We start from the raw sequence: 23993 nt of genomic DNA, 5'->3' as shown, positions 1-23993 counted from the left end.
AGAGTTTGTTAAACCTGCTTCCTGAAACAGGGCCCAGGTTATAAAAATAAATAATGATAACAATTATCTTGACGTATTATTCATCAGCTGTTGCTTTAAACCTGATTTCCTTGTGCTGTCACGTAGTGTAGGATGTCTGTTGATGAAACCACTCAGACTGTTGATAGTTACTGAAGTGGTCACCATGTCAGTTCCTCTGTCTTATTATACAGCCCTTTGTGTCTCCTCTGGTTTGTTAGGTTTATCTTTCACCCTCCATATTAATGCGTGCTTGGTGACTGATTTACTATTCATTCTTATAGCACTAACTGTCCAGCTCCATTTCTGCGCCTTTACATATTAAACAACTGTTATTTGACTGCTCAGTCTGATGTCCAGAGTGTTGTCACTCTCCAGAGCTTGCCGGTTTTGTCTGGAGTTCTCAATGTTTTAGATGGAAATAGTAGGACAATTGCCTATGTTTGAGCTAAAAGTTTTTTTTAATTGTCTCTGATACTTTTTGTGGATTTCCTTGCTATTGAATGCTACGCTCTATTATTTCAGCCTCCTTCTCTGTTGGGCCTCTATTGTCCATTATATTCTATCTTAGGATGAATGGCCAAATACCAAACATCATTTAGTTTATTTTTACAGCAGGAATAGATGTTCTGCTTCAGCCTACATTACTGTCTGTGTGGTGATTTGTTTGAGGTGCCTCACATCACTTACCACCTCCCCCTCGGTGTTATCATGTAGAGGCGGTTTAGACATTATTGGTTTGCCATCGTTCAGGTATTCGTTTTAACCCCTCTGCTCTGTAGGCCTCACATTAAGACCCAGCGCAGGTGCTGCCATTTGTATGTGCAAATTAAGGTGCAGGTGTGCGGACCCCGGGTGTGTATGTGCATATACACAGTATGTAGAGTGCCTGTGCTGTGTTGTGACATTGTCATGTGGTGGTTTGTCAGGCTGTTCCAGGTGAAGATGGAAAGGGAGCAACACCAGACAGAGATCAGAGACCTGCAGGACCAGCTGTCAGAGATGCATGACGAGCTCGACTCAGCCAAGAAGTCGGCCGCAGATGGAGAGAGAGACATCATTATGGTGGTAATGCAGTGTTCATTGTTCTAGAGAAGAGGAGAAATGTTTTGTTTTTTTAAGCTTGTAGAACATGTGGCTGATGGCAACAGCCTCACCAAGACCGCCATGAAAGATAAAAGCTACTCTTGAATACTAAAATCATGTACATAAACCATAAGGTAAAATGCAGCTTTAGAGTGAGTTAACATTAAGGTGCTGTTTGAAAGCTTAAACTTTAGTGCAACCAGTGTAGAGACCAGAATTTCCGTTAAACAATAGCAGCTCCATATGGTGATGGAAATCACCAATCTGAAAGATTTCTCTCTGGAGACGCTACAAAATAAACTATCTCAATGAGAATACAGCTGAATACAGTATTGGAACTGTATATCTAAAATGACCACATTGTTGTTATTGATAATTTCCAAAAGGTCCACATTCTGTCTTGTCTTTAGCTCTACATTTGTATCTATAAACAGTTAAATAAAAGTGATTGCAGTGAGAAATGTCTGTGTTAGGATACAACTTTATTGTCAGTTTGCACTGAAATTCATTTCGCATGCATAGGCAGCTCTATTTGAGAAAAAGTACACATACAATAGACATACTGTTTCCATAAACAAACAGACAAATAAGACACATCAGTGACATCAGACACACGCAGACATTTCGGACAGACAGCAACAACAGTCAACAACAATTAAGGCATTTAATAGGACTCAAACAGAGCTAGCCCAGGATGCGGTTCGCAGCCGAGCAGCGCACCGGAAGCTCCCAAAGCCAAGAGCAAACTTAAGGGTCATGGTCAAACTCGGCAGGTCAACTCTGGTCTGATTCTGCAAATTCTGAGGAGATAAAAAGTTCTCAAATAGTTGTCCTTTTCCGCAGGACATGATGCAACTGAAGGTAGAGATGCAGGAAGTTCTCCTGGCCAAGGAGGAGCAGGAGGAGGTGCTGAGGAGGCGAGAGAGGGAACTGACGGCTCTGAAAGGAGCCCTGAAGGAAGAAGTGGGCGCTCATGATCAAGAGGTGGACAAGATGAGGGAGCAGTATGAGAAGGAAATAAGCAAGCTGCAGACGTCTTTGGTGGAGGCCAAGCAGGTAATCAGTCTCTCGTTTGTTTCCCCTCCCTCTCCTACCCTCGTCTCTTCTCCAGTTTGACTCCCTGTGTTCCCTCCTCCTCACTTCCTTAGCTCTCGCCCTCCCCCACTCCAGGAACACACAGAGGAGTGTGGAGATAAGCAGCGCATCAGGGGAGCTGTAACTGTGTGTGTGTGTGTGTGTGTGTTTTGCATTGCAAGTTATGCCATATGTTCGTCATCAGAGGTTGGGGCTTACATCTATGGCATTGAGTGTCAAAATACGGAGACACTGGTTTTAAAACAGGCAGGATATACTGTATAATAATGAGCAATAAGCTTGGCTATGTAAAGCAGTACCACTGTATTTCTGTGGAAGGGATTTGCAAAAAGAGCAGGAAACAGAGACAAAGATGACTCGTTTCATTGTCTCCATTGCTTTTAAGGAATGTTGAATTCAAGATGTCGACATACGATTAACTGTTAAGATCCGAGTGCAAAGAAAACTCCTGAGTAAACATTTTTTTTATATTATACAACAAGAAATATAAAATATTATCTTCAAACATCATTTCACAGATTTGCACTTAGCACAATACTCTTAAGTCTCCTTCAGTGAATAATAGTCTCAGTAGCACAACTGAAGCCTCATGTACATACTGAAAGGCAAGTTGGCGGTTGACTTTTCAATATTTACAGAGTTCAACCCACATTTCTGTTAACACTGTAAATTCCAGTCATACTTGTACATGTATGGATTTCATAATGATAAGCAGATGGCTTTGTCAGCATATCTGCTGTGTTAGACATAAATCAGTGATTCCATTTGTTTTTGCTGGCTTGCAGAGAAACGCTGATGATAAAGAGCTTACACATCCCAGTTTTTTAGTGATGATGCAATTGCACTGCATGATCAAAGTAGTTTAAACACACTGAGACATAGGATACGATATTAACCTACAGCAGTGAGAAGTTATGCTTCTTTTTTTTTTCAAATGACGCAGGTGGAAATTAAGCTCAGTTTGAGTTCACACACTTGAGCTGCGTCAACAGAGCCCACTGATAAAACGAAACACACTATGTAACAAATGTAGCTCGTCATCACTTTTCATGGGAAGGCGTTCTTGCCAGTCAAGTGTGGAGGTGTTTTCTTATCTCAGCTTGTTCCTCTAGGGAGGAACATTTTACTGGAAAAATGAGGTTTGATTGAGTAACATTTAGAGACATTTATCTGCAAATGACGTATTTAGGAGCTGCCTTACTGGCAAGGTCACTATTGTAGCTTTGTAGTCTCTATTAAAGAACCTCATACACTCTGAAACAGACTCGGTCACAGTTCTGTTTTTACTACATTGGCAAGAAATAAACTTCTGAAAACTCCTTGAACCAGTGATGAACCAGCCCTAATTTCAAAATGACTGATTTAGAAGTCAATTTTCGTTAGATCAGAGAGGGTTTGTCAACGGTTTTGTCCCAAAAATGGAGGAAAGTGAGTTAAGATGTGATGAGCAGCAGTGCATGGCAGGAGACAGCACACTGAAAGGACTGAAGACACATTGTTTCCAGTAGGTCGCTGTGTGACTCATGTGTGTCCTGTTTGTCTCAAAGAGTGGAAGTTGTCCTTGTTCTCGGCTTCCTGCAGGCCTGGTGGGGGTCCACAGCGGCGCTCTGCAGCAACAGTCTATGAGAACATTTCCTTTTGTCGAAACAGAGGTACTGCTCCCCTGAGGGAGTGTGTCATCAGGGGTTTACCCTCAGCGCTTTGTAAACACTTGGCAAGATGAAGTCATTGTTTGTTTTTCTTTTAAGATATAAGAGAGTTCTCACTCGTTGGAGCCTTTCATTTATGTCCTTTAGTTAATGTCATGTCCTCAGGTTAGACTTTGTGAGGCTGCGGTCTAACAATTATTATGCAGAAACATTAACTCAAATTCATCAATACAGTGGCACATTTATGATTTTATTAATGATGATTATATAGGCTGTTTATGTCGGGGCAATGTGCAAACAGATGATACAATCTCAAACGTCGGCATATGAAAGACATAAATGAAATAATTTTATAGTCCTATCTACAAAATAAGCGTATTGAAAGCATTTTATTCTAGACATTATGGTTCTCTGTGTAATGAAAACAGTTTGATAGGCACATGCCAAAATCTTGCAAAAATAGTAAGCTAAATATCAGCATGAAACCCAAAGCTGTTTGAAGTTCAAATGGTCACAGCATGCGGCGAGTAGTCTGAGATACAGGTTATGAGAGCCTGACATTAAAAGGGAAAACTGTTTATTATCTCATGTATGCTTCTACTTTGTATGAGGGTGTCGGAAAATAGAGCCACAGTGAGCTGTGCATTTTTTTTATTTGTTAATGCCAAATCTCCAACCAAAGTGCTACCACTTTCCCCCTTTTGAGTAGCGCTGACGTTTGGGTTGACCAGAGCGGCCCATGCGAAGAGGAATGCTGGAAACTGGAGCACCGAGTTGCTCTGTATACTAGTTAATTGCGGTGGCAAGCCATCACTAATCTAATGAGCGTCCGTTCCTGAGTTGCGTCGTGTCCCCTCTTCTTTCTGTGCCCTGAAAGAGTGGGGGTAATTGCGAACCTCAGTCGACGATGAATGATGAGTTTGTTTCACACAATAATAGCAGCGGGGGTTGGGACATGCTGAATAAGTGGGTCAGTGTGCTGTAGAAAAAGGGGATGCGTGGCTGACCCCCTGAAAGGAGCGGGGGGCCTGTTTTGTGTCTTAAATTGAAAGCTGCATTGTGTTTTCAATGAGCTGAAATCTGTGGAATTCCATCAAGGTTGAACAATCTCGATCATACTTTCTTGAGATGATATGAATTTGCCCGAGTTCTTAATGCTTTGTAAGAAAAGACGTCTGCACATTTGGAATTGGATTTGATCTTTCGTGTCAGCATGTGCTGGTATGTAAAAAATGTGGAAAGATGAGGTGCGCTGAGTAGAGAGCAGGGTCTGTTTCCAGGAATGTCGGGGGTCAAAGTGGGGAATGTGCTCCCTGCAGACCTCCTTCTCCACTCAGCTCCAGCTCTGTTACAGTGCACCCCGCTCCGACCTGCGGGAGAGGCTCGGACCTTTTCATTTATGCCTCTTCAGGGTGCTGCAGTTGCTTCTCCATCTCCGCAGCGCCCCGGATTCTCAGTGTTAGAGGCTTTAATAGGTCTCAGCTGTACTCTCCCATCCTAACTGTAAAGACAGAGCCTAGTGCTTATCACACCTTTTCCAGCTCTTGTTATGTTTCACCTACAGCCCCGAGCCACAGTGTGAAACACGGCCACACTGTTATCACGCTCTCATCTGTAACCTCAATCCCAAATGCCGTATTTTTTCATTTCCTAACTCCACAGCTTCCACACAAGACTCTGCGGTGATCTCCCCCACTCACCTAAACGCAGGTCATTTTATGGCCCGTGCCTTTCTCGCCTGTATCTCAGCCTGCTCTTCCAATAATCTCTGCCAGTGTGTGAACTGAAGTCTCCCTGTCTGATCATCAAACTTACGTGGCCCAGAGAAGAGTTCCCCCTCAGGCTTGTTTTGAAAGTAAAGACTCCCGCATGAGTCTGTGTGTTTGATGATAGCACTGTATTTCCCCGCGTAGCTTTAGGAGCTGATTTAGCAGGCGACTGGAAAGAGGAGGAAGGAGACGCAGGGCAGCGAGTGAGGAAGGAATTGATGGAGAGTTTCTGGATCTTGACGGAGACGGCAAGGTATTAGCCATTTATCCTTGTTGGTCTTCAAATAGCTTTAATGATAACTTTATAGATTGATGACATTAAACGCTCCAAAAAAAACAAGAATTAAATACAGTTCAGTCAGAAAAGGTTCAGTTCAGTAAATGTTGCTGCACGGCCATATGAGGGTCACGTCCGTGTGAAACCAAGCAGTGGCTGGATTTTAGTGTTTGTTGTTCCTTTACCTCGCTGCCTGTAAGCGCTGATGTGGTGGGAGCCTAATCTGCCAAAACAACTTGCAGGAGTCATGTTAAATACACATCTCCCATAGAGATGACCAACAACGTTTGATGCTAGTTGTTAAAACCTGAGAGTTTGCATTCATCAAGCCGTGCTTTTAAAGTGTTTTCTTGTGAAACTGTAGGCGATTGTTCATTTTTCACATGGGTTCACATAGTTTCTTTTTCTTTTTTTACAATATTTTCTCCCTTCTCGTAATCCACATGACCATGAAATAACGAATCAGAATCTGTTTTAAATTCCATTTTGATCTTGTATTTGCAACTGTGCCAAGTGACTGGTTCAGAACATGAATTTGGACTTCACTGTAAATGTGTAAAGCGTAGGCTGAGACAACCATGTTTGAGTTGTTGGTCTCCGCACTTGAACTGCTGTGTGGGATGTGGATTTTGGGCGTTCCTTCTCTTGCTCACAAGTTTATTGAAACCTTGTATTTTTTGGCCTTTGGCCTGGAAAACTGGAACAGGAGTTTTCTCCCCTCTTTGTCTTTCTGCTCAGACTTATTAAGCCTTAGATCTTGAGTTTTAGCCAGGACGGTGGTGTGTGATTTAATTGGCACTGTGGAGCCTGAAAGTCAGTCTTTAGTCACACTCGAATAACATTCGTGATTTTGATAACTACTCTGTAATTAATGTTATTAGTTTAAAGAGGTGCTACATCTGGTGCAGTGCCCCACCCATTTTCTTTCTGCCTTCGCATTGCATGATCCAGTTTTACACTGGAGAAATTAATGGATTTACAGATTGTTGCTGAATATTTTACAGAAATAAAAGACTATAGATTAGATGATCCTACAGTTTCTAATATCCAGAAACCCCAAATCACAGAACCCAGTTTGATCAAATCTGGTCTTAATTCTGCACTGATAGAGGGAAGTGTCCCTACAGGCCTTGATGTGGAAGCAGTGAGTGAGTTTACTGATGGTCAGGAAGCGAAAAACTAGTAAAAACGTTGTGTATATGTTTATCTGGGCAGCCCTGGGATCATGGAGAACCTCAGCTCCACATCACTTCAGACAATGTGTTCATCCTTTTTCTGATGACTTTTGCAAGCTAGATGCACTGTGATATAGGTACATCAAAACTTTTTCATGTCAGTCGTGGACGTTGTCAGTAAATAGTGTTTGTGGTGTCAGCAGCCGAATCCCGAAGAGCAACATGTGACACTTTAAGGAGGACTTAGGATGAAAATTTTTATTTTTAGGAAGCAATTTTCTTAAATTAATATCAGAAACATCTACCTCTCTTAAAGCATCTGCATGGTCACAATATCACTAGTCTCCATAATGCCTTGACTGTTATCAACATTCCTGCAAGCTTGCAGTTTGGCTTTGTACAGAGACTCCTTTTAAGCCTTAAAGTTTCTGTTTACATTTCTCTGAGGACAAGACGAGATTTGATTACCGTTCTCCTTTGACCAAAGAGATGCCAATGCTTCTCAGCTGTCGCGTTTTAATTTCTACTTCAATCCTTCCTTTCAGTCCATGACAGGCCTTCTGTTCCAGTTAACCTCAGGTCTGGGTACCTTCTTTAATAAGGAATGCTGTTGTAATTGTAACACGCACTTTGTGCTGGCAAAGCAAATCAAGGCTTCAACACAAATTATTTTTGATTTCTTCTCACAATATGATGATGGTTAAGTTGAGATAATGTCATACCATACAGGAAATGACCTGTACTCTGAATGACCTTGGATAGTCTTACTTTATTAGGTCGTGTTTTATTTGTAGCGTCTTCCGTCAAAGGCAACAAAGGCATTTTTATTTGACACAACGAGGCTACATCACTTCAGCTGTCAAAAAGCTCAAACCCACGATAAGGACAAACAGGTTTGGTGACATTTTATCTCCAGCCAGTCAAACAGTAAGCAGCTGAGCGACCAATAAACATGAATACATGTCAGCAACACTCTTCGTTTTAACGCCACTAACTTCTTTAATGCATTAACGCAACTTGCGATTTTTAGGTTGTAGCGGGCTCAGGTCATGTCATGTCCATGTCATACTGGCTTGTTGCAAAGGAGGCTAAATAATGCTCCAAACTAAGGCAAAATTTTGGTGAGGAAAAACTGGCATGGCCATTTTCAAAGGGGTCCCTTGAGCTGAAAATGGGTTCTATGGGTACCCACGAGTCTCCCCTTTACAGACATGCCCACTTTATGATAATCACATGCAGTTTGGGGCAAGTCATAGTCAAGTCAGCACACTGACACACTGACAGCTGTTGTTGCCTGTTTGGCTTCAGTTTGCCATGTTATGATTTGAGTATATTTTTTATGCTAAATGCAGTACCTGTGAGGGTTTCTGGACAATATTTGTCATTGTTTTGTGTTGTTAATTGATTTCCAATAATACATATATACATACATTTGCATAAAGCAGGATATTTGCCCACTCCCATGTTGATAAGTGTATTAAATACTTGACAAATCTCCCTTTAAGGTACATTTTGAACAGATACAAAAAGTGTGATTAATTGTGATTAACTATGGACAATCATGCGATTAAAGATTTGAATCGATTGACAACCCTACAGATGGTGATTACTCCAGTCCACTCCTTTAAAACATGAATGTGTAACCTTTTCATAGCGGGCCCATGAATGTAAGAGTTAAATTACTCTTATTGGAGCCTATAGATGCTTGCGGTAGTTCAGAGACAGCCGGTGAATGTTGAGTTAATAGTGCAATCTGCAGGTGATGGTGAGGAGGAGGTTATAGTTTTGCAATGATTGTTCTAAAAAGAGAATCGTACAGATCGGTTTATAGTTTGCAGAAGGAAAGATAAATGAATAGATATCGGTGATATATGAAATTTGTGAACAAGAGGAGCTTTGACAGCACTGGAAAGAAGAAATGAGACTGCTTTAACATTTAACGTATTATTGCACTGCATGTTATATTGTGCGCCATTCTGTTTTGAGGGTTTTGAGGAACAAATGTTTTCTCAGCACTGGGGGAAGTCATATGGAAAAAATACCTCCAACATGTTTGTCTTCAAAAAGGAAAACAAAGCACACAGGCAGAGCAATATCAGGAATGGGGAGGGGAGAGAAATGATAACATGTTGGCAGCTGGCTTTGTGGAAAATGTAGAAACTACCTCTTTACCCGCTCATAGTGGGTCTCTCAGAGTTGCATTTGCACTTGGTTACTTGTAACTCAAATGGTGTTATGAAAGTTTATGTGCAGTGCTGTGAGTTTTTACCTGTATACCTGATAAAGGGATTAATCTTGCTGACATTCATAGAAAATACAATACTCAGAAATATGGAATGAACATGTGCAGGAAAACGATCTACTCTGTGAGGTTGTAGATTTCCGATACAGGTTTCTTGCAGCTGTATTTATCTTTAGACCATAAGCTCTTTTGTTATGCTGGAAGCTTATTTGGTGGCAATAACTGAGAGAGCCAAGATTTCACCCCAGCACACGACCTGGGACACATACTTCACTTCAGCATTCGTGGCGCGCTTCAAAGACCGCACGCAGTTAGTTAATGTGCAACTTTACGCAAACAGTTAGAGTACACACGAGAGACCAAGTCAAACTTTGAGTTAGTGTAGAGGGGGGGGGGGAGACCAGTGGTATGATATTACCACATATTCTTCTATGATATTGTACTAGTACACTAAAGTCAGCTTGTGTTGTCAGTCTCTTTGTTAAATTTGTATTCAAAGAGGTGATAAAGAATTGTATTAAATGGACAAATTAAACAAATCATTGTCTAATAGCTGATAAAGTGATTGATTTGTTAGTGCTAATCCTTCAGTGGTTGTTAGGTAATCTTTAATAACACTTTTAATGAATGATTTACTTTTTGTACAAGAAAAGAATCAAGTTAGTGAAGAAATTGAATGTGTAATAAATTAGTCGGCTAATATAATAATACTAATAGGCTTTATTAATGGTTCTCTCAGGCACGTGATGGAAATATTAGAGGTGACATTTATGTCGTTGTCTTACAATTTAAGAAAAGTTGATCTTTCCACAAGCTCATGAGTATATCAGATCATGATGCAGGTCTGTTAAAATCACTCCAGATAAATGAGAGTTGCAGAAGGGAAAATCTAATGAAAAAGAGGCTAACGTCACTTCATCCCCTCCCGCTTCCTCTCACAGGCAGCAGCAGCAGCAGAGTCTCCCTCTTTCTGGCTGGGTGGCTCTGCCCATGTTTTTAACTGGTATGACCCAGTGTGGGAAGTGGGACAGGCAGAGAAATGTGAGGGCCGACTGTGTTGTGTATGTTGTTAAAATGGAGCACTGACACACACTGTCAATGCTTCATTATTGTAGGGAAACGCTTTGATACGTGAGTTTTCAAAGTAACATGAGGACGCTGCTGTAACCCAGAAATATAACACAAGAGAGACCCGATCGTCTGGGCCCACACCGCAGATGCATCAGTTCAGAAAACTGTTTCCTACTTCTACATGCTAATTATCATGTTGAGTTTTTGATGAACCTGTTTTAGAGAGGTGTTGAATCAACAGGATGGTAATTTGCAGCCTGTAATTTGTGGTGCTGAGGAATTGTACCTTATTATACTGAGGCTGTAGAGTTACAGTAAAGTCTTATATTATTTATCTGCTACTTGTTGTCTAATATGCATTTCTTTGGCTAATCTTGAGAGGTAAAACAGTGTTATCTCTGTATTTGGCAGTTATGAGTCCTCGCTCCTTTGACCAAACTAAATGACCCAGTCAGGCGGAGATGAGGGCGGCTCCGTGGAGAAACAGGTCTGACTGGCCTGCTGCCACTGAAGCAGGGAGGCACCCGTCACTTTTCTAGTACAGGAGGTGCCTATATTCACACACAGTGACAACAAGACGAGCTGATCAACGAGCGCCTTTCACCTTTCAAAAGGCATCAAGGGGGGAAAACTAGTAGACTTTGGATCTCAGCAGAAACTAAACTTAGCATTTGTAAATAAGTTACCACCTTCAAAACTTCCCTCAAATGCCCAGTGACACTAACTACAGTGCTCACAAAACTATGCACGTTTGCCTGCTTCAGTTAAAATCTCATGACATCTAAAATCAACTGATAACTTGTTTCTCTGTGCTTTTTAAAAGGGGTACGTGAAGGTTTTTCCGGATATATCAAAGTCAGAGGAACATATATTTCATGATTTCCTGCTGATTGTGATGTAATTTAGCAGGAAGGTGTGTTTACTGCACTACAAACAGATACTGCTTGAAAACCAGTTTTTAGTTCCACTGTTTGTATTGATGCACATTTCTGTGTCACCTTTCATCAGTGTGTCACCAGCTGGGTTACAACTCAGTCAGTTGGTTCTTCAAGGCAGAAGGGTGTGTGTGTGTGCTGTCATGCTTTTGTGCACACACACACACATGCTGTGACGTACTTGGATGTCAAAGAGATTAGCCTGCCTGTGCAGAAAGAAAAGACAGCATTGGACTTTATTTACACATTTTAACATCTTGAGTGTTTATGTAATTTAATATTTTAGCTCTGTTATGAAGTGATCAGTAGCTATAGATTTTGCAGATGTCTTCTGTTGTGTTGTTGTTCCTCACTGTCCTGAGATAAACAGGAAATTGCTAAACCAGTTTCCTAACATTCCAACTCCGTTCCAAAATAATATTGGTTCCAAAGAAACCGCTGTTGTCTACAGACGCTGTCGTTCACTGGAAGTGTGTCATCGCAGCTGAAACCTGTAATCCGTTGTACTGATTGAGTCATGTGGTTGCTGTCAGTTGTCTTTGTCTCCTGTTGCACAGATATGCATTTCCGCCTGTGTCCCGCTCTTTCTCTCCTGGTCTGCACTCCACCATGAAATGTCTGAGCCAAAGCACACTCTTCATTCATAAATTTGGGTACAGGGACTCCCCATTAACTCTGTCCCTGCCACGGTCACGACACTTGTCTAAAAAGCCGTCTCACAGCAGTATATCAGGTGGAAAAACTTTGAATCTAGTGACACAGGAGACTAGCAGGTCTGTCTTGCAAGCCTGCTGACTTTGTGTGGCCCTCAATCAGCAGAGGCTAATGAAAGCTCAGATTTAGTTGCCTTCATTTGTGCTTTATTATGAAGTGTGAGAGAATCACAGGAGGACATTGTTATTCTGTCTCCACAGCAACAAAGGTTCAGTGAGAAACTGAGCGTTCCAAATAGCTTTTTGTTGCACGAGGCGTTTCAGAGAGTCTCAAATGTTCCATCATGCATCGTTGTTCCGCTTTCCGTTGAGTGTCACAGACTCCTGCTTCCTTTGTACTGAGGCCTCGTGTCTTGTTGTGATCTGCAGAGCAGCGCAGCAGTGGTCCGTGAGAAGGCCGAAGTGGAGGCAGCCAAGGGTGCAGCGGAGGGCCAAACAGGACGGCTGACCCAAGAGGCCGAGCGGCTGCGCAGGCGGGCGCAGGAGCTGGAAAATGAGGTGGCCAAACTCAACCGCCTCATCGACGAGGCCAAGCTGCAGGAGAGCAGGCATGGGGACAGAGCTGGCCGAGTGGAGGTGAGGGGTCATGATGCATGAAGACGGAGTCAGTCACTGCTAGTTTTATTATATTGCTGGTCTAGTTCTATACTGCCACTGTAGCATATTACACTATATGAATGTCTTATAATGTTTGCTTAACAGAGAGAGAAAAAGCATTTGGAAGAGTCTTTGGCTGAAATTAAGGAGCAAGAAGAGGAGGCGGCCCGTGCCAATCGAGCGTTGACCATTCGGTTGGAGGATGTACAGGTGAGATCAGTAACACTGTGCTACACTGCATGTAGAGAAATCTTTATAACAAGGACGGTTTGACATCTTTAAAATTGGGTCCTTCTATAGAGGAACTTTTCCAAACTGAGCATTGAACACAAGAACATGGAGGAGAGGTTACAAGAAGAGAGGACTCAAAAGGAGCAGTTCAAGCACATGAAGAACGACATGGAGGATGAGAGGAAGCTGCTGGACCGCACAGTGGAAAAACTTCAGAGGGAGGTGAGTGTACTTGAGTCTAATAGTGCAGTAACATTCATCCCAGCAGGCGACGCATGAGTAGAGGTAGTCTCAGATGGCAGGTTGCATTTTCGTAAAATGCGTTAATTCATTCATATTTGAGTAATGAATCTCTTATCTTTTTTATTAGCAAAGAGTGGAGTAGTTCTTAAATAATGAGTTATTTAAACAATGAAGAGGTCAAGTGCTCCTTTTTTTCACGTTTTTATGTCTCTCACCCTGCACTCTACCTCACTGTGCCTGCAGATGAACGATATTGTGGTGGCGTCCCAGTCGTCCACTCTGGAGCTGCAGGAGCAAATCAATATTTATAAAGAGAACAACCGTCGGGAGCTGACGGATCTGACGAGGCTTCTGAAGGAGCGAGGACTGGAGCTGGACAAGTGCCTACTGGCCACCAAAACCCTGCAAGAAGAGGTACAGTTTGCTACGTAATGGTCCCTCAGAGAGGAGTCACAGATTTGAATGCTGACACCGCTTTCATGGTCAGAGTGGTCAAATCGAGGCCATCATTAGTCAGCCCAACCGAGCCCTCCCATGCAGATGATGAGCCATTGTTTTCACTCAACCAGTTTGACCCCTCCCACCAACATCACCCTCTCCTCTCAGAGAGTGATGTCATCACTTAGGTATTTCTGCTCCCTGCTGTCCTCACAAACCCAAAACATAGCATTAAAGTGAAGCAGTTGAGCCGAGTAAAGCCGTAGAAAATCTCTGTTCTCTTATCAAAATTAATGGTTGCAGAGAGATATGGAGAATTCCTTTATAATCCTTTGATGTGTGGTCACAACACCATAATGGTGAAACTGAACAGCCTGTGACCACTTTGCATTGTTTGCATTCAAGCAATTTATCCTGGTCAGCACTTAAGAATGTGAAGAATGTTTTTGTTGAAAGTAGGAACAGATGAGTTTGAATCATTTCTGTTAGAAAGAGGGTTTTATGTATTTCGCAAACATTTATTTAACTAGGCGGGGCAGTTGAGATCGTATTTATGGTGACCACACAGAAACAGTTTTATAGTTCAGTGAAAGCAGAAATGCTTCAGTGCATGTATAATAGATATAATGCTGTTAAAAGAGAAAAAGGCCCATAGAAACAAAGGAGTATTGCAGATAACACTACATAAAAGATCCCTGGTTTCAGTGCTGCCTCTAGGGTCAAGATCATTGATACGTCACACGTCTGTGTCAGTTTTTTTTTTGCTCATTTCAGGCATCAAATGTTTAAAAAATGATTTTCTTTGGAGGTGTTTTTGGCTTTTTTTTGTAGGTGTGATGAGCCAACGTCATTATACTGTCCTTCCGCTGATTTGTAGCAAGAACATATTGCTGTTTTCCAGAGCTGAACACCAAATATAAACATGACACTTTCCGTTTTAGCGAGTTCAAAGTGGGATGTGTTTGAGGTTGGATGTGGTTATGTAAAAAGAAGAGGATGAAACAAAGAAAATTGTTTAACCACTAGTGGTGCTATGAAGTAATGTAATGTAAACAAGCCGATGTAAACACTGGAAAACATTAAAAAAGGGGTTTGCAATTTTTTTTCTGAGGTAGGAAATGCATTCAGCATGTTTGTTAGACCTTAAGGATACAAACAATGTACCATAACTCTAACCCTGTAAACAAAGCCATGTCTGTTTATAATGAAACTCCACTGGGTACTTTTTAATAGAGGGTTTGGCAGGCTATGCCCTGATCTTAAACTCAAGCAGCCTCCTAGCAAAGAAAAAAAAGAGTATTGACATTTCATTATCTGGGAGGAACTATCTACTGGAAACTGTAGTCATTGCTTTCAGACTTTATTTGACATGCATAACATGCTGCCACTCAATTCTACGCATTTACTGATCTGGATGTTGCTGATATGGGCTTTCAACTCTACATGTGCTTGTGAGTAAAGTGTATATGTAAGGACATGGTCAGCAGCATCCTCTTTTCCTGTCCACATCCATGCTGATGTATCTTTGTCCAGCTGGTGCACAGGAAGAGGAGGAAGGATATCAGTGATGTGATATCATTGTTGTGAAAGCTGCGCTGGCAGGAATCACATCCTCCTCATCCACCTCTCCTGAGAAACTGATGGCTCTGGACTGGGCCTAGTGAGTCCACTTTCCCAGCTGCTCTCAAATGCCCCGTCCGTGTCCACCCATGTGCACTTGGCCGACTGTCACCAAAATTACAAGTGCATGTCGCTTCTTCTTTAAAAGTCTTTCTTTTCAAGACAGATCTGTCCAAGAAGGCAGCATAAAACAGCAGGAAGTCATAGCCCTAGATCTGCTTTATTAATTAATTAATTATAGTAATTTATTCATTTCTTAAGTTACTTATTGTTATTCAGGTGCCTGAGAGAAGATACACAATTATCCTATTACACTTATTATTAAGTCTTTGTATGCACAGCGTAGCTCCATTACTTAAATTAGGTCTCACTTAAGTATTTATATGATGAAATATGGAATAATTCTGCACTAATGGCCAAATATTTGTTCTGGGTGAGACATAAGGGCAGATGATAAATGTTCATTGTCTTAGCATTAAGCAATGGGGGCAATTTTCCAGCTGTGGGGGGCACTGCTGCTGAACGAACACAGGGGGAAACTAGCTGCACTGGATTCATTAGTCATTCGGGAACTATATCATTTCCCTAAGCAGCAACTAAATTGTTGGTCATCGCTATAGCGGTGATACTTAGGCTACTTAAAGGGGCTTACTTAAAGATTCAGAAATTGCTTGTTAACAGTTACACCTGTGGCCGTTAAGTTGATGAAAGTCAGCGTCCCATTGCTCGTGCTTGTGCTCGTACTACGTAGACGCGAGTGAGCATCGGTCAAAACAGTGAGTGCGACACACACTAAAACCACAATATCACTATATATTTCACATGCTTGACATTCCTGTTTTGCAAGACGAGCTTCAGTTTATTTGTGCTTCCATGGAGTTTGTGTTGGAGTCTGAGTTGTGGTGGGGGTTGGTCGTTTGTTGGCGTTAGCGGTTAGTTGCACACTGTTAGCCCTGTTGCGGAGCTGAAGAGAGTAAAGGCTCTCGCAAGCGCACATGAAGTCCCATCCGTTGGATTTTACAGGAAAAAAACGGCCCTCATTCTTCACGTTAAAAGCAGTTCACAGACTGATAGACGAACCTCAGAACGTCACGGAAGGTCTCATTTTTTAGGGTTAGGTTACAACCTGTTCACACATTGGCAATAAAAAAGCAATAAGCAAGTTTCAGTAATTTTTCTAATGTGAAGTATGTTGATGCATTTCGTTTTAGTTGTTGCAACGGGAGGACGAACTGCGGCAGTGTCGGAGGGAACGAGACGATGCCGTGCTCAGGGAGACGACGCTGGAGAAAAAGGTTCATGATCTGGAGGTGGAGGCTGAGGCAAAGGCCAACTCTAAAGAGGACAAAGCTCGACACGTCAAACTCATGGAGGTACATAAAGATGTCAATTAAAGCCACTGATAAAGGATTTATCATTAGTAGACATGATGATGTCAGATCATTGCAAAAGGTCCTTATGAAAACCATTTAGGACACTTAAACACCTCAGTAAACCTCAGCTACAAGTGATTAGATTCAGATGGCAACACTAACTGACCGTACGGATGCAACCGCTTCGTTTTGCAGGACAGGATCACTCAGCTGGAGTTAGACCTGGACGAGGAGCGTCAGAGTGGAGACCAGCTGATGAACAGGATAGACCGAGGAAGAGAGCAGGTACAACACACTCAACACATTGTCATTATCAGTGCTCACCTGTGTGGGTGACCTGCTGTCCATGTTCACTGTAGTTCACACAGACGTGTCTCTGTTCCATCTCAACCTGTAAATGATATCCAGATCTCCTGTTGCTTTGTCTTCCACCTCTAACATCATGACCGCAATCATTAATCTCTGTGACATGGGATCTCCACAAAACAATTTCAACAAAGTCCTGAAAGAGTCAATTCACATTGTTTATAGGCAGGGTGATGGGTTATATCAGTGCTTCGGTGTATGTGCTCACTCTCAGGTGTGTATAATATCCACACTGTAACATTCCCAGTTTATTTCTGGTCTGGATAAAGTGGACGACGGGTTATTGCTTTGTAAGGTGATCTTGCATAATCATTCAGGTTGGCGGCCTGCCAGCGTGGTCTAAGAGCGCCTATCCAATTTTCATGCATCAGTCACAAAAGACCCCTCTTAATGCGCCGCTCGAGCCAAAATATGCGAGTTGCCAAATGTCTCAAGTTTTTCAGGTTGCGGAGTTCACTTGGAAATTACGCTCAGTAACTTCATTCATCTCGAGAACAAATCCAGTTCTTGTGCTTGAAGTCAGTTTTTATATCCTCGCAAGCAAATGCTCCAGTTTTCCTTCCTACCAGATAAAGCTGCTGACGGAGGCACTGCGAGGAAAGATTTAGATAAAGTACATGTGCTTTTAGGATTGTTGTTTGCTCGTAGGAGAGTGCTTACTAATCAGAGGGAGGATGTTGGTTCTGGAGTTTTTTGAAATAACGCCGCTTTACATCTTTACATCTTTGCATCTCCTAAATATTATATGTACAACTGTGAGATCCAAACACAGGCTACAGGTTCCTCCCGTCTGGAACTGACACAGATTCAAAGGTTGTGACTCAAAAATTTAAATGAATGTGCGTAGCGACATCAAGAGAGGCTTAGTGTGGTTGAGTAGAGTATTTAAAATCTCCTTAAATGGTTTCCCTTTTATAAAATTCCTGGCAAGGGAGAAAAGAGTGGCGTTGTGACAAAGTGGCATTGGTTCAGCATGAGGCTGAGGTCGGTTGTCAAGGCAACACTCGAGCTTTGTGCAGTCAGAGTGGAGTAGTGCTAGTGGTGTGCGTTTGTCAGAGCACACGCACACAGACGTGCATGCGGGTATGTGCTGGTGTGTGTGCTCTAATGTCTGTGGGAAGGAGGGGGGGTGTATGGCTATGGGATGGAGGATGGAGGGGTGGTGGGGTGGAGGGGTGGTGGGGTTGCAGCAGAGGCAGCAGGAAGAACACCTGCGTCTCTCCTGGCACCAGGTGCTCCTCTCCTGTCTAAATGAGAGTAATCTCCCCTCTCCTCTCCTGCCGTCTCTCACAAAGCAGATTAGTTTCGCTGTATGTTCCAGTCTGCTGATTCAGCTCCCTCAAGCACTGTGCTGGGTGCACCAGTTATAGGGGCCATCGTTCATCAGAGCAGCCCACTGTCACCCACTAATTGGCATAAAATATCACCAATTCTAAGCTCCTCTCACAAAGAAAGAACCATCACCGCTGTATCGATTTCTTTTCATCCTCCCTTCGTTTGAACCCGGCTATCACTGAGCGGTCGTGTTCATGCAGTAAAGGCCTCTCTGAGTTGATTTTGTGTTCACTGAGTGGATATATGATGACACCAGATTAGTATTAAAGGAATGGTTCGACATTTTGGGAAATACACTTATTCACTTTCTTGCCAAGAGTTGGATGAGACGCTCTATACCACTTTCATATCTGTCTGTTAAAAATAAAGGTAAATATCCATAGAACCTCTCGTCATAATAGCAATATTTGGCGCGTTACTACGGGATCTCTTTCTCAATCAATATGGCAAAAACATGATAACCTAAATGGAAAGGAAAATTTCCTCTAATTTTTAATCTATGGATTAGAGATTTTATGCATCATCTGACACTAGAAAAAAAGTGCTTGCTACAAGAGGCTGTGCCCTCAGCTTTTACACTTTTACACTATTTGGCAACCAGTTCGGGATGAGGTAGAAAAGATGGACGCCTCAGACATTTAATATGTAGAGATATAACCCCTCTCTTTACTTACCTCCTACCTTTTTAATTTTTTTTTCTATCTTCTTTTTATCTTTATTTTTATTCTTCTTCTATTTTTTATCTCTTTGTATTCTTTGTGTGTTTATAAATCGTTAATCATACTTAATATTGAACTTATGTTTTGATATATCATATTGTAAATTTGCAATGGTGCAATAGGTTAGGGTTACTTGTAGGACGGGATTTTGTTAAAATATTTCAAACTACATTTGAAATTGTATTTTGTATAACTTAAAAATATAGTAGAAATACTTTGGTTAAAAAAACAGATGCAGGGGGAACAGCTGGCCTGGTAACAAAATCGTACTCTATTCACTTAACCCCATGTAAAACCAAAATATCATTCTCCCCAACAAAGTATACAGCAGACAAGACACACCATTAAAATAAGTTTCTAAAGAAATAGCTAAAAGAGAAAGGTATATAATAAATACAATAAATAAGTGTAATAAGTAAAATGGTTGGGAACCTGTGCAGTTATGCAATGTGCAACAGGAAAGTCAATGCCAGGGAAAAGAGGCGATTCCTTTAATATCGTATAATCACACACACCTTACACAAAAATTTTTGCCAAGTTCACTATTTTATATACAGTCTGAATCCCACAGCTAGATTTTCTTTACAGAAACTACTATCATTGATTTATTTCATTTATTTATTTTACTACAACCCCGTGTCACTGAGCTTACATGAAGATTTCAACAAAAAGTGGAATGTGGCCAATCAAGAAAATCCAGTTCACCAATTAACTGAGGCCCTTTCAGCATTAACTCCTCTATTGTTTGGCATTTTGAGTCACTGAGCGCTACAGTGGTTTCTGGTGCGAGTGAGACTCAGACGGTATCTGATAATAATTGTCATCAGACTGTGTGGGACCGTAGCAATGACAGTGTCTGGACTCGCCTTGACAGGTGGAGCAGATGAGGAATGAACTCCTGCAGGAGAGGTCTAGCAGACAGGACCTGGAGTGTGACAAGATGGCTCTGGAGAGACAGGTACACACTCTCCTGTCTGGAGGAAAACAACTACACACACACACACACAGTGTTGCTCTACAGTACAAAGCACCAATTCATTTCATTCATATGTCTTTTCATCATTTTCATTTGATAGTATCCATTCTCATGTCAATTTCCAATTCATATTTTTGATACACTGATAATATGGTATAAACATACATTTAGAAAGTGAAAGTGCTTTTATTGCCCCTTCACTATTTCTCTCTTGGTGACCTCTCTAGACCAAAGACCTGAAGGGCAGAGTGGCTCATTTAGAAGGCTCCCACAAGTCCAACAAAGAGGGCCTGGTAGCCCAGCTGGAGGATCGCGTACATGAGCTGGAGGAGAGGCTGCAGGGGGAGGAAAGGTGAGATGAAGGCTGCGATGGGGAATAGAGATGAGGTGTGCTTTGGTCGAGGTGATGGAAGAGGAAACCTTTAGGGGGGGAGAGTTGACTGAAAGGTAGAGAGGTTCATTAGGTTGCCTATGACAGCCAGGATGGGACTTCTAGTTTCCAGATGAAAGTTAGAGTTTATACTTATAGCCATCGATGGATTTAGGCTTCAACGTTGGAGCTTATATAGGAGGAGATCACAACTGGAATATTGATTTAAATCAGTGTTTTCCAAACTGTGGGCCGCAGAGGTATGATAGGTGGGGTGCACCTGACCGGGGGGGAAATGTGATGCGCAATTAATGTTTTGACGTTGGAATCTTTTTCACGGCGGAGCAGTAAACAAATCGGCTCTTTATACATCCATGGTAGCAATGTTCTTTCAGACAGGCAGTCTGTACATTTACAGAATGGACAGATATTTGACAGGGACAAACTGAGTAGTTTGAGGCTTCATTCATAACGTTCTAATTATTATTAAACCTACAGAAACATTAGCCTACCTTCCAGCTTAAAAACTGTTTTCTCTCCCGCACGCACCTGTATTAACGGGGCTGGTCTAGCAGCAATCCAACAGCACCATAAATTATTTATATAAATATATATAATAATGAAAGCGCTGGGAAATGAGGAGAGACTGGTGTGTATTTTATGTCTGAAAGCTCTGACAGCTGACAGTATGAGACCCAACAAATTAGAAGACATTTAGAAACATTACATTGCAGTCACGTCAATAAAAATGTGGTTTGATAAAGTTTAACCCTCATCCTGCCAACCCATTTAACACACTAGGACTACCGACTGAATAAACTATAATTACTATTATTAGTTATATAATTAATGTCAACTGAAGGAAAACAACAGATTATTGTTATTTTAAGAAAGTTACAGTTAATATGCATATTGTGTAAAACGAAAATAGACGTGAAAATATTTCTTCCTCCAAAGCGGGGAATGACGTTTGAGAACCACTGATTTAAATGATGTAGATCAGTTGGACTCTACAGTGACATTTAAATCATTTTCTTCTTATTCAGAGGGAAAAATCCAACTCTGGGTAATCAAACCTTGTAGAGAATCTGACCAGCTCTTAATTCTTTGAGTTCAAATCTTTAAGCAAGTCAGAATGATGTGCTGCGCTACATGCACAGTATGATGATAATGATCACGTTGCATGCATTTCAGGGAGCGTGCCAACCTGCAGCTGGTGAACCGCAGGCTAGAGAGGAAGGTAAAAGAGATGATGATGCAAGGTGAAGAAGAACAACACACATTGCAAGATCAAAAGGACCAAGTATGTAATACACACTCTCTCATTAAACTTAATTTACTACAATTAAATTAATAGCCATATAGTGAGGATATTTGTTGATCTGCGTTGAACCCTTTTAACTCTGTTCGTGTTGGTTCTTCTTGAAGTTGAATTTGCGTCTAAAGGCCTTGAAACGGCAGATGGACGAGGCCGAAGAGGAGATCGAACGACAGGAGCACAGCAAGAAGAAGGTGCAGAGAGACCTGGATGAGCAACAGGAGGTCAACGAGCAGCTCCAGAGTCAGCTCAAAGCTCTGCGGAACGAGATCAGGTAAACACATAAAAACAAGGCTGGAATTTGTCATCTGTAACAGACTAAAATAAAAGGTTTAAGAATAATACACAGATATTCTGAGTGTCTTAGTTATAATATTGTTCCGTCATCCAGGCGTAAGACCACCTCCGCTCCGCTGCTCAACACTCTGGACGATGACGACGACGATGATGACGACATCAGCACCGACGGGGAGACGTACTTCAGCTCATCGTTGGGGTACAAGCGCTCCTCAAGTCAGGAGAACATCTTGTCCAGCTTCGCTTTGTAAACCCACGAGGTGAAGGATAAAGCTGCTTTATATGCATCACTGTTGGACCAAACGGCCGGAGATCCATGCCATGTGCTGTCACACCGAAACATCTGTGTGATTAATTCTGGGCACAGTCTCCATAAATTCACTCAGTATTATTTGAGCGGCTCTGAGATTAACGGATGAAATCATGAAAGTTTTAGACTGTCCCGTAGAAATGAAATGTATATACTGTTTAATTTGGTGATTTTTACATTCCCACATTTATGTAAATGTATCACTTCTATTATGAGTGGATTTTCCTTTGTTAACAAATGGATTACACATGATTATCTTAGCATTAGTAAACTTGAAAATGCACTCTTTAATGCACTGTAAACCAGTACTGCCTTTGTGAACAATATGAGGTTATTAACCTTCACTTTTTTTATGCCTATCAAATATGTTAAATTTACAGATAGTATCTGAATATACATTTTTATATCATTCCGTTAAATAAAATATATCTACTTTTTTTTTTTTTTTAAATGAATGAAGATCAAATCCGAGGATATGAAGCGAGGAGTGTCAGGATGTTTTTTTTTTTCTTATTTATTCATGGTTGAATACACAACATCCTGGCTCAGTGATGGCTTTAGGGAACAGTAAATGAGGGACTTTGTACACATTCATTTTTATACAGTTTTATATGATTTGATACAAATAATAGATCCATGAAAATGTTATCAATGGTTATTTGTTGTAATTTTATCACACAGGTTACTCCAAATATTAGTGACACCACAGTATTGCTTTTACATACTGGAAAAGGCTGCTTCGTGCAATCATGTGACAATACCTAAATTAACTTTCTTCAGTCTTTTCTGTGATTATTATTGATTCTGAATCAGACTTCTAGTAGTTGCAGCACTGAAGTCACACATATCAAAACCATTTAATCTCTTTTATACTGGAAACACTTTGATGTAACTTCTATCTCTGGTGATTTCTCTCCTGAATGGGGCCGTGTTGATACTGAACATAACTTCATGCATGTGTGTTTGAATTGTGCCTCTGTGTACATAAAGCCTTGTACGTGTGCAGGCCTCCTCTAATTCTCTTTGAACTGAATGAGGGAATTTCTTCAGATGACATAAACTGACATTTGATGTTTTGCTACACTGTGATGATTTGCACTCTCTGTTGGCTCTGTGCTGGATATATAGAAGTCTGACGCCTGTGGAGGGAGAGTGGATTGAGACAAATTGCTGCCACTACCTCTCTGTACACATTTGTATGTTCATAAATCCTGCTGACACTAAAATAAAATTACTTCCAGTTACTCCCACATGCTGTTTCCTGATTTTAACATTTAAAGATCCCTTCCAGACATGTTTTAAGACGTATAAAAATACTGATCATAAAAGGTTTTCCACAAAATCTTCAAATACTTAGTTAAACATTATCGTCTTCTTCTCTCTCATTGAAAAATCTATTTACTGTATTTATGAATATGCCAATATTAACAACAGCACTGAAAATACTCCATTATAAGTGTATTTGAAGTTATACTCAAGTATAAAAAGTAAGTGTTAGAATGGCCCTTTTCAGAGTGTTTTAATATAAAAACATGTTATTTATTTTTTATTATCATGTGTATTAACATGTATGCTGCTTTTTAATGTTACCTGATCAATGTTTGAGCTGATTTTAACTATTTATATTTTGATTATATTGGGGTTTCCTTTTTAAAATAAGAAAAATCTGCCAGTTTAGTTTGATTATTTCAATCTGTTTCCAACAGAAATTAACTTGTGAATGAGTGTGAGAATTTTTCACTTGTTTTAAAAAAAAAAGATATGACTTTA

At 41.1% G+C, this 23993-nt stretch overlaps 1 protein-coding gene across 3 annotated transcripts in view; it reads left to right on the top strand.

Moving 5' to 3' along the window:
* The window catches only part of cgnl1 (cingulin-like 1), a 32983-nt gene extending 9510 nt beyond the window's left edge, over positions 1-23473 (top strand). For all 3 annotated transcript variants that reach the window (XM_074618464.1, XM_074618456.1, XM_074618458.1), the window contains 13 exons: positions 948-1086; positions 1948-2160; positions 12400-12606; positions 12733-12837; positions 12928-13080; positions 13345-13515; positions 16371-16532; positions 16728-16817; positions 19827-19910; positions 20156-20280; positions 21493-21601; positions 21727-21890; positions 22008-23473. In XM_074618464.1, the coding sequence (XP_074474565.1) occupies positions 948-1086; positions 1948-2160; positions 12400-12606; positions 12733-12837; positions 12928-13080; positions 13345-13515; positions 16371-16532; positions 16728-16817; positions 19827-19910; positions 20156-20280; positions 21493-21601; positions 21727-21890; positions 22008-22164 (1879 nt within the window). In that variant the 3' untranslated portion in view covers positions 22165-23473. The remainder of the gene's footprint in view (positions 1-947; positions 1087-1947; positions 2161-12399; positions 12607-12732; positions 12838-12927; positions 13081-13344; positions 13516-16370; positions 16533-16727; positions 16818-19826; positions 19911-20155; positions 20281-21492; positions 21602-21726; positions 21891-22007) is intronic.
* The last annotated feature ends 520 nt before the right edge of the window (positions 23474-23993 follow it).

This window comes from Sebastes fasciatus, chromosome 2, assembly GCF_043250625.1.
Source record: "Sebastes fasciatus isolate fSebFas1 chromosome 2, fSebFas1.pri, whole genome shotgun sequence".
Taxonomy (NCBI): domain Eukaryota; kingdom Metazoa; phylum Chordata; class Actinopteri; order Perciformes; family Sebastidae; genus Sebastes; species Sebastes fasciatus.
The sequence above is the reverse complement of the archived record's forward strand: the minus strand, read 5'-3'. Positions and strand labels throughout refer to the sequence as shown.